Raw genomic sequence first — 14,764 nt, 5'->3', positions numbered from 1 at the left:
CTCCCTCCATTAAGTAAATAAATAAAATCTTTTGAAAAAAAGATTCATGAGAGACACAGAGAGAGGCAGAGACACAGACAGAGGGAGAAGCAGGCTTCTCACAGGGAGCCCGATGAGGGACTTGATCACTCTCTGAGCCGAAGGCAGATGCTCCACCGCTGAGTCACCCAGGCGTCCCTCTTAAAACAAACAAACAAACAAACAAAAACAAAAAAACAAAAAATCTTACACTTCATGTTATGGAAATATAAAGGAAGGCTCCCTAGCCCAGGCTGGTGGGACAGTGTAGGGGGAAAACCAGGGAAGGCTCCCTGGAAGAAGTGATGTGTGTGCTCAGTTTTAAAGGCTGACTAGAAGTTAGTGTCTCAGGCCAAGGGCTGGAGCATTCAGGCAGAGAAAACATCCCCAAAGGCTGGACATGGTACAGTAAGTACACAGGAATGACAGCAGACCCATTTGCTTTTCTCTTCCTTGTAACCACCACCTCTTCCATCTCTCATCCACCGCTTCACACCCACTCACCACCCTCTGTTCGGCTCCCCCCACCCCCCATTCTCTGTAGAGCGAGTGAGGGAGCAGAAGAGAACGCCAGTGTGGTGAGACTGGAAAGATGTGTCTCTCGTCAGCCTCACTGACAGCACCACCACCACAGTCCTTCCCTGTCTCCTTAGCCTTCCTCTGCCTTCCCGTAGGACCAGTCCTTTGAGGTGCGTGCCACCGATCCATAACCCCTCATTCTGCCCGTGTCAGGGCCATCCATAGATTCCCGGCCACTTCCCTACTCCACAAAGACTCTGGCACCTCACTCCCTGTCCTGCACTCCAGCCCCTCGTCCTGCCATTGACCTGGGTGGAACCTACTTCCGGAACCTTGGCCTCTCAGCTCCTTGATGCCCTCATCTCCAAGGGCATGCTGTTCCCATGACTGCATCCTGGACCTTGTCATCACCCAGGACCACTCTGCTCCTCTTATACTCAGAAACTGGGTTATCTCCCTCTGTGACCACAATTGTCCCAGCTCGTGCACTCAGTTCCTCCCAGGGTTCCAGTTCTCTGGCCTCATCATCGCCATCAGTTCGCTGCTTCCAGTCCCACATGCCCCAACCCCCAATATACTGGCTCAGATTTTTTGGCCCAATATCCTTAATTGCCTTGCTTCATGGTCCTTAAATCATCCTTGGCTTCTCCCTTCCCCTCATCCTCCACAGCTCATCAATCAGCAAGTTCTTTTGAATTTTAAATAACTTTGCGAATCTCTCCTGTCTTTCTGTCTAGCCAGCCTCACTTTGGTCCAGACCCCCAGCACACCCGTACTGGACAACCAAAAGCCCTGCTGGCTACCCTTCTTTCGGTCTGGCTTCTGTAGCACCAGCTCTCTCACAGGGCACCCTCTGTGATTTTTTTTTAATGCAAATGAAGCTAATTGGGTTATTCTCCTGCTTAAAACCCAACCTGGGTTTTGGTTTCTTCTTGCCCTCAGGACAGAGTCTTCATCAGGCTTTAGAGTTCACAGTCTGGCCCCTGCTATGCCTCTGGCTTCACTGCACTGTCCTCAGCTAAAGCTCCATTCTTCAGTCCTTAGTTTCTTTGGGCTCCTTGGCTACTGCACGTTCCAACCCCAAGTTGGTGACAACAGCGTGTGGCAGAAGGGACCCTGAGACTCTGCCATTCTCTCTTGCTGTTTGACATTGGGTTCTTCCAAAAAAACAACACCCAGGAGTCAGGTCCCACCTTGTCTGGTTTCCTCCTCTTGCAATGATGCCTTTCTTCCTTCCAGAAGAGAGATGAAATTTGGAGCATAGCCTGGGAAGGATCCTGTGGACATTTCAATGCCTCCTACTAATTATAATGAGAATAACAAAGTGAACTTTTATCAAGAGTTACCATGTGTCAGGTACCATGTGTCAGCTAAGCACTTCACATGCACGATTTATTTACTTCCCACAAACCCTATGGAGTAAGTGTCACAGTCCCCCCTATTTCACGGAAGAAAAACCTGAATCTGAAAGGGTTATAGTAACTTGATTGAGGTCACAGAGCTGGTTACCAGCAGAACACAGGTCTGAGCCTATAGGAGTCTGGCTTCCAAGTTCATCCTCTGAATCACTTTGTTATCATTAATAGCTAGATGGGCAGGGGGTGGGTACCTCATTTTTTAAGAATTGATTTTGGGAAAGATGGGCTCAAACTGTTACACTTTTCAAGAGTGTCAGGTAAATTATGCTTATCTGTACCTTTTAAACTAAGGATCAGCCCTGTTCCCCGAACCCTAAATCCCAGCTTCAAAGCAAACCACCCAGAGCTCTGTCCAAAGACAGATCCCAACAACTATTCTATCCTGCTTGTCTTCAGGCCCCCAGGCAGAGCTGGGCCAACATATCTGTGTTTCCTTGACAGCTCACCTTGAAGCAGTACCTTCCTCTCTATGTGTGTGTCTGATTGAAGCAGGCTCCAATATTCAATAACCCCTGACTTCCATGCCCTGCAACAGCTGTGAACAATTTCTAGGCAAAGGATAATGTACTTGTGGCTGAAGGTAATCAGAGATTGCTGCTTGAGGATGCAAGAGACAGGCATGAAGCATCTTGCTAACCCGCTGACACTGCCAGACACTCTTGCTGGGCTTCAAGAAACTGTGGCCATGGGGAAGTAAGCCATCACTCGTTCACCCACTCACACTCACTCATGCCACAATTTAAGTAAGTGGCTAGCAAGTGCTCAGCATCCTTTTGGGTTAAAATAGGTACTGGGGAAGCATGAAGGAGGCTCTCAGCCTCATGGGGATGACAAGAATCACACAATTGAAAGATTAGCATTGAGCATTCAGACAGCAATATAAGCACAGAGCGTCAGAGTTTTCCGGAGGCAGTAACTCCAGTAATTCCTAGCTCTGCAAGCCTGAATACATTTTGCTTAGCCTCTCTGAGCCTCAGTGGCCACATCTGCAAAATGGAGGTTGTTAACAGTTGCCTCAGGGGCTTGTTGTAAGGATTAGTAGGGATAGGGCATGAGAAAGTGATTTACAAATGCAAGAGATTACTATTGCCTCATGGGCTTTGAAAATTAAAAGGGAGTTCCAAAGGCAGAGTATTACTAATGCTCCAGAGGGAACAAGACAATTATTAAAAGTGCTTTAAAATGCACACAGACTATATGATCCCCCTCCCTTGAATGCTCTTCCCTCTGGTAGCTGCAAAATCCACTCCCCTCGTCCTTTAAGGCTTTTCTCAGTTGTCACATTCTCAGTGACATTCCTCCTGACAACCCTACTTAACAATGCAAATGTCCCTCTCACCCCACACCCCAGCATGCCATATCACAGAGCCTTGATCAATTTTTTCTTTTCTCAGCTACTTATTGCCTTCTCACACACTCAGTCGTTGACTTTTTATATTTGTTGTGTACCGTCTTTTCACCTTAAACTAGAATGTAAGTTCTGGGAGTGCAGGGATCTTTGTTTTTTTTTTTTTGCTAACATATTTGTAACCAACATGAGTTCCTGATACATAGTGGTTCTCAGTAATTTTAGTTCAATGAAAGAATAAAAAGTGAAATGCATGTGGATAGGCAGCCACCACCAGAAGACATTCAGGGAAGAGTGAGTACAGGAAGACAGACTAGAAATCAGCTGCCCAGTCGGGTTAGGACGAGGGCTGAGAGGCTCCTGACAGCCATGTGTGAAACATGAGCACTTTCAAAATCTCAAAACAAAATCAGGGATGCCCTTGAGGCTCACCAGAGGAGCTTGAGTCCAGTAAGAGGAATCTATCTTCTACGTGGAGAGTGAAGGGACTCCCACATCATTGCAGAAGAAAAGGGTGAATAACTTCACAGAGAATAATTTCAGAGCGTGTATTCATTTTCTATTATGTAATAAATCCTCCCCAAACTCAGTAACTTTGAACAACAAAAACTTATTATCTGAATGGGTTTCTGTGGGTCAGAAATTCAGGCAGCTCAGTTGAGTGGTTCTGGCTCAGGTCTCTCAGAAGGTTGAAATTATTAAGACCTTGGAAGTGGCCACAGTTATTTGAAGGCTTGTCTGGGGAGGAAAGATCTACTTCCAAGATGGCTCGTTCACATGGCTCGTGGTAAGAGGTCTCAGCTGCTTGCCATACAGACCTTTCCATAGGACTGCTTGAGTGTCCTCCTGACATGGCAGGTGGCTTTCCCCAGATGAGTGACTCGAGAAAGAATAAGGTGGAAGTCATGCACCTTTTATGATCATCATCTTCAGAAGTCACAATCTGTCATTTAGGTATTATCCTAGTGGGACACAGGTCTTCCTTCTTTAATTAAGTAGGAGGATAGTACATAAGAACATAAATACCAGGGAGTATTGAGGGCCATCTTGGAGGTTACACAGATGTAACTAAGGCAAAATCCAGAAGGTATGGAGGGCAGCACAAGTCTATGGGAAGCAGTCATCACCTCTTACCCTATCCCCAGCTCACCAGAGAAGACTGGCCAAAAGGCAGACTTTGTGCCATTGGTCATCCAAAGCAATCTAGGCCTTCAGTTATACGTATATATATATATATACTCTCCAAGGAAAACTGTGTATGGAATTATCTTTGTTTCTTGGTGATGCTGATATCCTCTGCTTGGGATCTCAGATGCTAGTTTCTGCTTGTTGATCCTGCCATAAATGAACAGAAGAGCAGATCAGAGTCCAAGGAACAAATGACTATTACCTGACCAGAGGAAGATGACCAGGGAATGGAACAACTGCCATGCCCTTGGCAATCTCCTACCTTCCCTAAACAGTAATCCTTTTTTTTTTTTTTTTAAGATTTTATTTATGTTTTCATGAGAGACACAGAGAGAGAGAGAGAGAGGCGGAGATATAGGCAGAGGGAGAAGCAGGCTTCCTGTAGGGAGCATGATGTGGGACTCAATCCCGGGACTCAGGGATCATGACCTGAGCCAAAGGCAGATGCTCAACCACTGAGCCACCCAGGTGTCCCAACAGTAAACCTTCTTAATCAGCCAGAAATAGATACATCAATTAGGAAAGAGTCCTCTCCAGTGAAGGATTCGTAGAAAAGGAAAAGAGCCAAAAAGGGAGTAGCTTTCAGGATTGGAGAGTCCTAGGACAAGAAGCTATAGTGTTACATCCCTTTCTCAGGCAAGACCATCCTTCATCCAAAAAATGGGTAGCTCTTGCTTCTGTCATGAATGACCCCAAAAGATGGACGGCATGTTATTTGCAGCAGCTTTGAGGATCTTAATGTGAGGTTCTTTGGGCTTCTCAACCAGGGTAGAAGAAAGAAAAGTCTCCTTGTCCTTATGGATGGCAATTTTCTCCTAATTTTTGATGTTTAATAGGAAGTGGCCTGTGCCAGAGCGCACCATACCATGTTACAATGGCAATCAATAAGGGTCCAATGGAACAAACTGATGGGTACCAGAGGGGAGGGGGATGGGGGGATGGGCAGAATGGGTGAAGGGGAGTGGGAGATACAGGTTTCCATAATGGAGTGGATAAGTCATGGGGACAAAGGGCACAGCATGGGGAAAATGGTCAATGGTATGGTAATAGCATTGTATGGTGACAGAGGGCGGCTACGCTGTGGTGAGCACAGCATAACGTATGGACCAGCAACTCCAGCTCCTCTTGCTTGAGATGAGTAAGAGCTTCTGGCAGGGGAGTGCCGAAGATTATTGTGCAGATAAGTGGAGAGCATAAGAAAGAAATGTAAGCTTGAATTTTGTGAAAGCTTCAAAAACGTGCTTGATTTCAGAGATGCAAAATCAGGTGCTGAGTGAATGCAAAAGGAAAGCAGCGCAAAATGCTCCCCCTCAAGTTCCCGAATAATAACAATAATTATTATTACAGTTAACATTTATGGAGTGCTTACTTTTGTCAGTGACTCTTTAAAATGTCTTTACATCTACTGCCACAAGTAACTGCTGCAACCCAACGATCTCGGTATTAACATCCCCACTTACAGATAAGAACCCCGGGCAACAGAGGTCAGCCAGCTGGCCTAAGGTAACACAGCTAGAAAGTATTGCTGTTGGGAGCCAAATCCTGGGAGGCTCACTCCAGAGCCACAGGCTTAACTATGTTGTGTTCTAAGGGCTTAAAGAAGGGACCAAATGCTGGTAATGTGGCATTTGTAAAATTCATGGTGAGGTTCACTGACACAGGCTGGAAGTCTTCTAGCTTACTGGAAGGTGAGCCCCGTTATCTGGTCATTTTAGTAGAGCCCTCAGTGCTGATGAACCTTAGGAATTCCAAGATAGTGGGCAGCATTAGAAAGTTCCTTTGTTTTATACCCGAAGAAACTGATGCACAGGGTAAGTGCCCTGCACAGGGACACCCAGGCCTCTATCACCTCTGTCCAGCAGAAAAGCAGGGAGCAGCCCATCCCCTAGGACAGCATTCATGAGTTAGTCCCAGATCCGTGCAGGATCCCAGGCCATCCCCCTCCTCCCCGCTCACCCTAAAATCAAGACGCTTGGTCCTGGAGATGTGACAAGTTTAGATCCTGTGGCAGTGAGAAAGCAACACCAAAGGCCAAAAGGTAGGCAGAAGTCTGAGCTGCAGCCTTTGCAACAGTTCCGTTCACCTCCAAGAGATATGAGGTGACGCATCACAGTTTCAGACTAGCTTCCCCGGGGAAGCGAGCCTTTCCGTGAGTCCACAGCTTCTCCTGCCCTCCCTCGAGCAAGAAGACCCAGGTGACTCTGCCTCCTTCTGCTCCCGCCCCCTCTCCTCTGTTCCCATTGCTTGCTAAGGTTCATTCCCAGTGCATTTCACTGAAGGAGTGAGACCCAGGCACAGAACAACTTCTCAGGCAGTCCTCAACTTTAAGACTCCCAAGAGGTTATTTCACCCATTCTTCTCCTTCTGCTCTCTCCTCCCTTCCTGATCTCACGTGTTAAGGCTGCTGTCACTTCAGTTTATCAAAGAAAGTGCCTTGGTAGCCCTATTCTCCTCCCTTTTATTCTGTATGCCAATTACAGAGGTCAGAGAGGGCCATTGCTTTAGCATCGGACAGTCTGGCTTTGAGTCTCCGCCCTGCATCTTGGCCTTGTGACTTTGTGCAAGCCACTTACCTCTCCACACCCACACCTCTTCCTCTGGGGAAAGAGGGATACCGACATTGCCCATTCCACAGGGTGGTGACAAGATCGAGAGTCAAAATAAAAAATGCGTGGCAAGCATTCAGCACAGTAGCCTGTACACAGCAAATGCACGATACATGTTAGCTGTTGGGATGATGAGGCCAGCAATGGAGAGACTGGTGAGCAGGACCACTTGTCAAAAGCAGTCTTTCTAAGGAACTTTCCCAGACCAAGGGTTCCCGGGGAATTGCTAGTGATGTTGCTGCCTGGGGTAACAGGAAGGAGAGAAGGCAATTATACAGCGTGTAACAAAAATAATTTCATTTCTAATGCCTTTCCCCTGCTGAGCCACTTAGAATCCAAACAATGACAACAAGGCGGGGGTGGAAATGAGCAGGGCAGGCATGTTCTGAAGGAGCCCAGTGATGGATGGACAGGCCCCAGGACTCACTTTGGCTCGTAGACATCTGCAGGAGAGTGTCCTCGGGGCTGTGGCTGCTGCTCTGTGCCGAGCTGCAGCGCCCTGAAAGGCCTGACTGCCCTGGCTACAGGCCTATTGATGGGCCCCTGGGGGCTGAGTCTGCTTGACTTCCCTTCTATCCTCTGTCTGGAAGCAGGCTGACATCACTCAGAGTGCTCCAGGGAGAGCCAGGGGTCCTGTCTCCCTCCCCTACCCATCACTGTAGACAGCAAAGAATTCCCCTGTCTCCTCTTGGGAAACGTGAAAATCCCTGCAGGTGCCATCAGATTACAGCAAATTTGCCTGAACTGCCTCAAGCTGATGTCTTCTACATACGTATTTAACATCAGCTTTTCCAGGGACTCCCAAAGAGCCAACTTCTCCTCGGCTCCCATCCTCATTCACTGCCCCACACTCTCTTGGATCCTCCCCCACCCCTGTGCATCCTCCAGGTCCCTGAGTTTGGGACACCGCAGCAACATCTTCTGCCCAGGGGAAGAGGGAGTCCCCAGGCCCCAGGGCGTCATCTCTGGCTCCTCCCTGTACGCTGAAGCCAGCAGGAGCCTCTGCTCCTCTGCAGAGAAACATTCCCATGTCTCCCAGGGAAAGAGGAGGCTGGCCCTCCCAGGGGACATCCCAGCTGCCCAGGGTGTTGATTTAACCCATTTATCAGATTGAGGTGAAAAGGACAAGAAGAGGGGAAATGTACAGTCCACAAGGGCAAGTCTCTCTCCTTTCTCTGGACCCAAATAAGAACAAACCAAGTGGCTGAGTCTTGTAGTTTTACTCCTCCACCCACACGTACTGACACTATAATCAAGCTATTTTCCACACCTATGCATTTAAATAATACGATTCTATTGTTTAAAAAAATAAGAAAGCAACCTTCGATTACAATGGTGATAGGGACAGTGGAGAGGCAGAGGTGTATTAATGTTGGATTCTAACACAATTAGAGTAATTTAAAAGGCTGGAGATAATATCAGCTTACCACCCAGAACTGGTAAATAAGCAACTTGTTCACCCTTGGTGGCTGCATTTAGTATCCTGGAGAGCTGGAGAGCTTATACATAATCCCAAAGCCAAATCTTGGCACCCTCCCAGGGCCACAAGAGGCCTGAGTGGGGGTGAGGGAGGGGAAATATGGTGCTGGGTTTAGCTAAGAGAGAGGCCATATACAGAGAAAGCTGAAACAAGCAGTGCCCTTCCTGCTGCCTGTGGCTTCCAAGCATTTCCTAGATGCAGGACGCTCTCCTGCTAAGCAGAGCTCCTAGCAGGATGGAGAAGCTTTGGTTGCCTAGCCCAGTCCCAGGAGCTTGGGACTAGAAAGCTTACACCACTCCTTTTTGGGAGCACTTTGGTAACGAGAGAGAGGGAGAGAGAGAGAGAGAGTGCCATATTTCTGGACTAAGAGAAAACCTGCCTTGTTTAGGGGCGAGGAGCATTCAGAATGACCTCTGAAGAGCCCAAATAATCTGAGGATTGAAAGTCCTGGTAACGATGTCCCAGGGGAAATGACACAGACTAAGCAGCAATGCTAAGTTCTTTCCAAGACCTCAAATCTCAGGTTACTGTCACCCCTGATATATAACCTGACTCTGGGAGATAGGGTTTGGGGTTCCAACATGATAAAATCTCAACTTTGAGTCTCCTCTCCTTTCCTAGTGGCTGAAACACCTTCACTGCTGGAGATTCATAGGTATTAAGCCACAAGGGAGGGAGAAATGGGGGTTTGGCAGGTCAGAAAATATGAGTCACTAGAAAAGACAGAGTTGGCTCAAGAAAGTCTCATTATCCTCCCCACACACACAAACACCCCCCCCCAACACACACATAAACTGTGCTATTTTCACAGCCATGCTTCTTCCTCAACACCAAAATATGACTTTCACTTGCAGGGAAGATGAAGACAGCTCTTTCCAGGCCAAGTCCACACGTCTTTCCCCTTACACATGTTTACTCAGGGACCAGTGGCCTCAGACCAAGCTAGCTTCAGCACGTCAATCCCAGGTGAATATGAGGCCATATTTTTTTGAGACCCTCGGTTCCCTTTGTTTCCCCTGGTAGGAGGAGAAACAGAGGGTTTCTCTCGAGTTCAATTTCTCCTACACCAGTGCACGTCCTAGACAGAAATAACCCAACCTTTCAGGTAAAGGTAGAAAACTAGCCCACAAGCATCGTTACTGGCCTTATAATCACCCTTACAAGCTTGCTAGCTTATAGAGCACAAGAACTAAATCAATATAGCCAATATGTCACTGTCAGCAGAGCACGAGTGGCTACCAGCCGTGGGGAACATGACGTGCTACTAAGCTGAACTAATCACTCCTTGGCATTTCAGGAGCAGTTGAGTTAGCAGACCACAGCACCTACATAACGAAAGACAATAATTCCCCCAGAAAGGGAGGGTAAGAGGAACACAGTGGGTTGGCCCCCAGAGGAGGGCAGTTACTATTTACACAGGTCAACCGAAAGCCATATTGGTGATTATTAGAGGCCAAAAAAAATCTGTTTTAGAAATAAGAAAACATCCAGAGGATCCTGGAGGACAGAAGACCAGGCTATATACTTTATTTTGGCAAAGGGATTGAATCTGGAGGTGGTCCCTCCACCAAGAGTCCCACACCTGAAGAACTTAATGTAATAAACTGCAGGTGGCAAAAGAGTCAATTATAAAGACCTTAATCACGTTCCCTCTAGTCAAAGAAGTATGAACTTTTATGAGAGATGATTTCTTAACCCATGTACTTATGGATCACCTAGAAATATTGTTAAAGCATACATTCCTGGGTCTCAGCTTGAGATTCTCATTCAGCAGTCCTTCAGAGAAGAACAACAACAAAAAAAATCCATTTTTAACCAGCTTCCCAGGTGATTCAGAGGCAGGGAGTTCATTAAAACAGAAAACAACCATTAGAGAAATGCTGCTCCGGACCTCTCCGACAAATCAGAATCTCCCATTTTCTTAGCACCTTTCATCCCCAGGCTGTGCAGAAAAGGCAGAAGGAACTCAGAATGTTCTTCACCAGACCAAGGCTGAGGTTACCCTGGCCCTCACTTGGCTGTACGTCTAACCCTCTCAAATGTCTGATTTCAGAGATAGCATCAATCCCTGTCCCCCTCCCCATCAGATATGCCAGAAATCTTGAACGCTAAGTAAAGAAGTCAAAGGCAGGGGGCTGGGACCCAGCAAACCAGCCCACTAGTTCTCTTGCACCTGGTCACATTCACCAAGGCCTCTCTCTCTGCCCGCCCTCATCAAATAGCAGCAATAGAAGGAGACATGAGAAAAATGAATTATTTTTCAAGTGGTCCTAATGCTGCAAGATGAATCGGGGATCAGCAGAACATTTGCATCCCCGGGGGGGGAAAAAAATCACTGATCATCTAGTTCCTGGGAAGGAGTGAGGTTTAGCCTGAAAGATTCACATCCCGGTCAAAATCCAGAAACGATAGGATTTTCAGAGGGAACTGGAGAGGGATTCTCAAAGCGTCTTGCACCTCACCAACCTCAGGAGCCCCCAGCACAAAAAGTAGTGGGGTGTCAGGTGGGGCAACGTTACTTGCTCAGATAGCTTCCCTGTGGCTGAAAGCAAGGGCCTGTCCCTGCGGAGCTGCAGTGCTGTGACTCGTGTCCATGGCGAAGCCTGTTGTGTAGACGCACACGCACCCTCTTACCTCCGCTCTTCAAGAGGAACCACTCGCGGGCCTCCTGCGCAGACAGGGATGGGGACGCGCTGTCTGGCTCTTAGCGCTGCCTCTTGTCTCCGCACACGACCCTCTCGAGGCTCTTGGTCCATTCCAGAGTCGAAGGGTCGCCCTCCACGACTGCCCCAGCCATCACCCCCACTCCCAGGTGCAGATGGGTCGAGAGCCCAGCCTCCGCCCCTCCCGGATCGGATCTCCAAGCGAGCGGCGGCGAGGGACGCGGGTTCAGCACCGAGGACAGCGGCACGCCGGGGCGCGGGAGTGGGGGCAGGAGGGCCTCCCCCGCCCCGGGCCTCCGTCCTTGCCACTGGAGAGTCTCGGGTCTCACAAATGCGGACTTGCCGGCAACCGCCCTCCTCCCTCCGCGGCGGTCGGAAACTCTGGCCGCGCGCCCCGGCGCCCCGGACGCGGGTGCCCGGTGCGCGGTGGTGGGGAGCCGGCGACCCTGCAGAGCCCGGGCGGCGCAGGGCTGGGCTGGGCGGGGCGCTCGGCGGGGAGGCCCCCTGCCCCGATTCCCGTCCGGGCCGCGCGGGGGACGGCGAGGGGGAGGCCCAGGGGATGGCCCGACGGAGAGTCCGGGAGAGCCGAGCGCATCGGCCCGGGCAGGCGGCGCCGGGGCGGCCAAACTTGTGGTCCCAGGCGCGCGCCGCCCGCCCCATCCCGCGCGCTTACCTTCAAGCCATAGGGCGCCCGGGGGCAGAGACGGCGCCGGCTGCTCGAGGCCTCCGGCTCCCGCCGCATCCACGCGCGCCCGCCCCCTGGCAGCCGTCCGGGCCCCGCTCCCCTCGGCGGGCTCCCGGCTCCCGGCCCCGCCGCGCGGTTCAGAGCCCCGGCGGGCAGCCGCTTGGCCGGCTCCGGCCCGCGGGGAGCAGTGGCCCTGCGGGGCGGGGCGGGCGCGGGGACCGGGCGCGGGGACCGGGGACCGGGCGCGGAGGCGGAGGCGGCGCGGTGCGCGCGGGAGGCGGCCGGTTCGGGCACTGAGGCCGGACGGCCTCGCGGCGCGGGAGCTCCGGGGCGCGGGAGGGGGGCGGGGCCGCCCGGGCCACGGGGCACCCCGGGCCCCGCCCCCGGGACAGGCTCCGCCCCGCCGCCCTGTGCGCGGGGGTGCGGGGGTGCGGGCTCCGTGCGCCCAGGCCCGCGGGGGAGGCCGCCAGCCCCGGCTGGGAGGCGGTGGGCGCCGGGCGGGCACGGAGCGGTCGTCGGCCGCCTGCGCTCGCCGCGTTCCCCCAGCGTGAGCCGGTGCATCCGGGCGGCCGGTGCATCTGGCCAAGCCCCCGCAGCGTCCGCCTCTCGCTCCCTCCGCGAAGTCCGAGGGTCGGGGTCGGGGTCGGGGTCGGGGGCCCGCCCATCCAGGGAGCCGCGGAAGGAGGAGTGGTCAGGGCCTCGGTCCCTTTAGGACCTGTGGTCTTGGAACCTTGGGCGCGTGCTTGACTCTTCCAGGGGAAAACCTGCTTGGAGTTGACCTGAAGCGGAAATTCCGAAGGGGGCCTCGGGGCTCCAGCCCGACGGGAGGGAGGTGCAGTCTTCAGCAATCAGTTCTTGACTGTGCTCCCTCTGCCAAGCTCTGTGTGGGATTCCAGGGTCCCAGAGAGGAGTGCGCTAGGTCCCAGCTCCCCTGTCCCACCGAGGCGGTGGAGACCTCCGGGAAACACCTGTGGGGTAGCACAGCACCACGGCACCCGCGGCTCAACCGTGGGGCCCAATCGAGGGAGACCTCGCCGGCACTGCCGTTGAAGAAGCAATCCCGTCCCCGGGGAGAAGGCAGCGCCCGATCCAGGCAGAGGGAGTCGCATGGACAAAGAACTGGGTGCGCTCAGCCCACCATCGGTCCATCTCGGCGGAGGCGAGCCACTCTGGGCCCCAAGATTAGGTTTGTATTTCTTCCAGTGACCCTCACGGTCACAGAAGGGCCTGAGCACCCCTCTCGCCCTGCCAGATTCCACAGAGACCCGGTGCTGGGCCAGTCCCCAGTCCGTCCGGGGGCAGACCAGCACCTTTCTCAAATACAGCCATCTCTGGAGGCAGCTGGGGAAGGGGAGCAGCTGTAAGTGAGCACATGGTGCCTCTCCCCCTGCCCCCTGCCTTTGGCACTATCTTGTGGATCTGGCCTGGCCCCCATCCACGCAGGTTTGATAGAGAGATATTCCAGCAATCAGGAATCCCAGCATTTCCGAAATTGGCTTTTATTTATTTATTTTTTCCCGAAATAGGCTTTTAAAGCAATGAAACATTGCAGATATCATCGGTGTTTCCCCTCATTTACCCCTAGGCCATTCTTTCCCAGGTTTAATCCACTTAAGGAAAGAAGTGGTGCCTTCTAACCCAGCACCTCTGTCCAGCCAGCCAGGGACAGCTACCCAGTGGACAGCCACCCCCTCTCCCGACCAGTCAGAGGACCTGGACTGGTGTCCCGACTCTGTCACATACCAGTTGTGTGATCTTGGCTACCAAGTAGTTTACTGTCTCCGAGTCTCACTTTCTCCATCCTTCAATTGGGGCTAAGAAGACCGTTCTCTCTGGCAGCATGGAGGACAGTAGAGGAGGAAATGTTAGACAAACTGTAATCTGGGCACCCCCCTGGCTCTGGAGTGGAGGGGGATAGCCTGGCTCACTCAGGAGGCAGAGGGGAGCAGCATGGCCTCCATGGGGGGCACCAATGCAAGGACACCATCGCTCCGTGCTGCTGCTTTTACCCCAATCTTGCACGGCTGAGTGGATTTCATGCTGGCTGTGAGTGAGACGGATGGATCTTTAGTTTTCAATTAGCAAACGCCTCGCTCTTTAAACAAGCAGCACAGCAAACAGATGCACAGAGTGATTTATGACAGGGAGCATCTGCGGCCAAGCGGCAGGCGGCTTCCTGTAGGCTCCCACTTCCCAGGCTGCCAGGGCCCTCTGGAGGTCATTCGGCGCCTCCCCTGCCTCCCGGCTGAACTGTATCCAGTCCAAGTAGGCCAGGCAGGGGCAGGGTGGCCCTTTGCCTTCTGGCTTTCCTGAAAAGGGGGGGGACACAAGAGCCCTTTTGGCGTTCTCATCTATATGTCCCTGGGCCTCAGTCAGGAAATTTTTCCTGATGTGCTACCTAAATCTTTATCTGTACCTTTCTATTCAAAGTGGTGAGCAAATGGCCCCCGCCAATGGGTGTTGGGGGTAGAAGATGGGTTGAAGCAGGTGGTGGTTTTGTTGGTCCAAGGTAAGGAGCAAACAAAGGACTGGGCCAACAGAGAATGAGGAAGATCTAGAACTTTCCCCCGTGCTCCAAGAGCTACCTCTGAGGTAGAGAAGGAGGCCTGGATGGAGCTTGGAAGGAGAGTCCCTTGCTGGCTTCTGTCAAACTCTGATGTACCCAGAGACTGGTGCAGCCCCCCTTCTGAAAATTCTGTAGCGAAACCAAGGGAAATGCCATCACAGGGTGGAGGGGGTGCAGTCAGAAGCAGAGCAGAAATGGAGTCACATGAGACTTCATTCACGTCTAAACTCAGGGACCTTGGGAAAGTTCTGAGTATTTCTGATCTTAGGTTTA

The 14,764-nt window shown here is 51.7% G+C and overlaps 1 protein-coding gene across 11 annotated transcripts in view; it reads right to left on the bottom strand.

The window, feature by feature from the left end:
• The window catches only part of DRD2 (dopamine receptor D2), a 63,566-nt gene extending 49,664 nt beyond the window's left edge, over window positions 1-13,902 (bottom strand). For 6 of the 11 annotated variants that reach the window (XM_072729781.1, XM_072729782.1, XM_026006873.2 and 3 more), the window contains exon 1: window positions 1,731-1,838. Coding sequence is in view for 2 of the 11 variants with exons in the window: in XM_026006870.2 (XP_025862655.1) it covers window positions 11,212-11,333 (122 nt within the window). In the remaining 9 variants the exon portion in view is untranslated. Of the gene's footprint in view, window positions 1-1,730; window positions 1,839-11,211; window positions 11,717-11,913; window positions 12,109-13,668 lie in introns of those variants that run through there. The other 5 variants (XM_026006870.2, XM_072729779.1, XM_072729786.1 and 2 more) reach the window with 4 other exon arrangements.
• Between the last annotated feature and the right edge of the window lie 862 nt (window positions 13,903-14,764).

The sequence above is a fragment of the Vulpes vulpes genome, chromosome 12 (genome assembly GCF_048418805.1).
Source record: "Vulpes vulpes isolate BD-2025 chromosome 12, VulVul3, whole genome shotgun sequence".
NCBI lineage: Eukaryota > Metazoa > Chordata > Mammalia > Carnivora > Canidae > Vulpes > Vulpes vulpes.
This window is presented reverse-complemented; position numbering and strand designations above follow the sequence as displayed.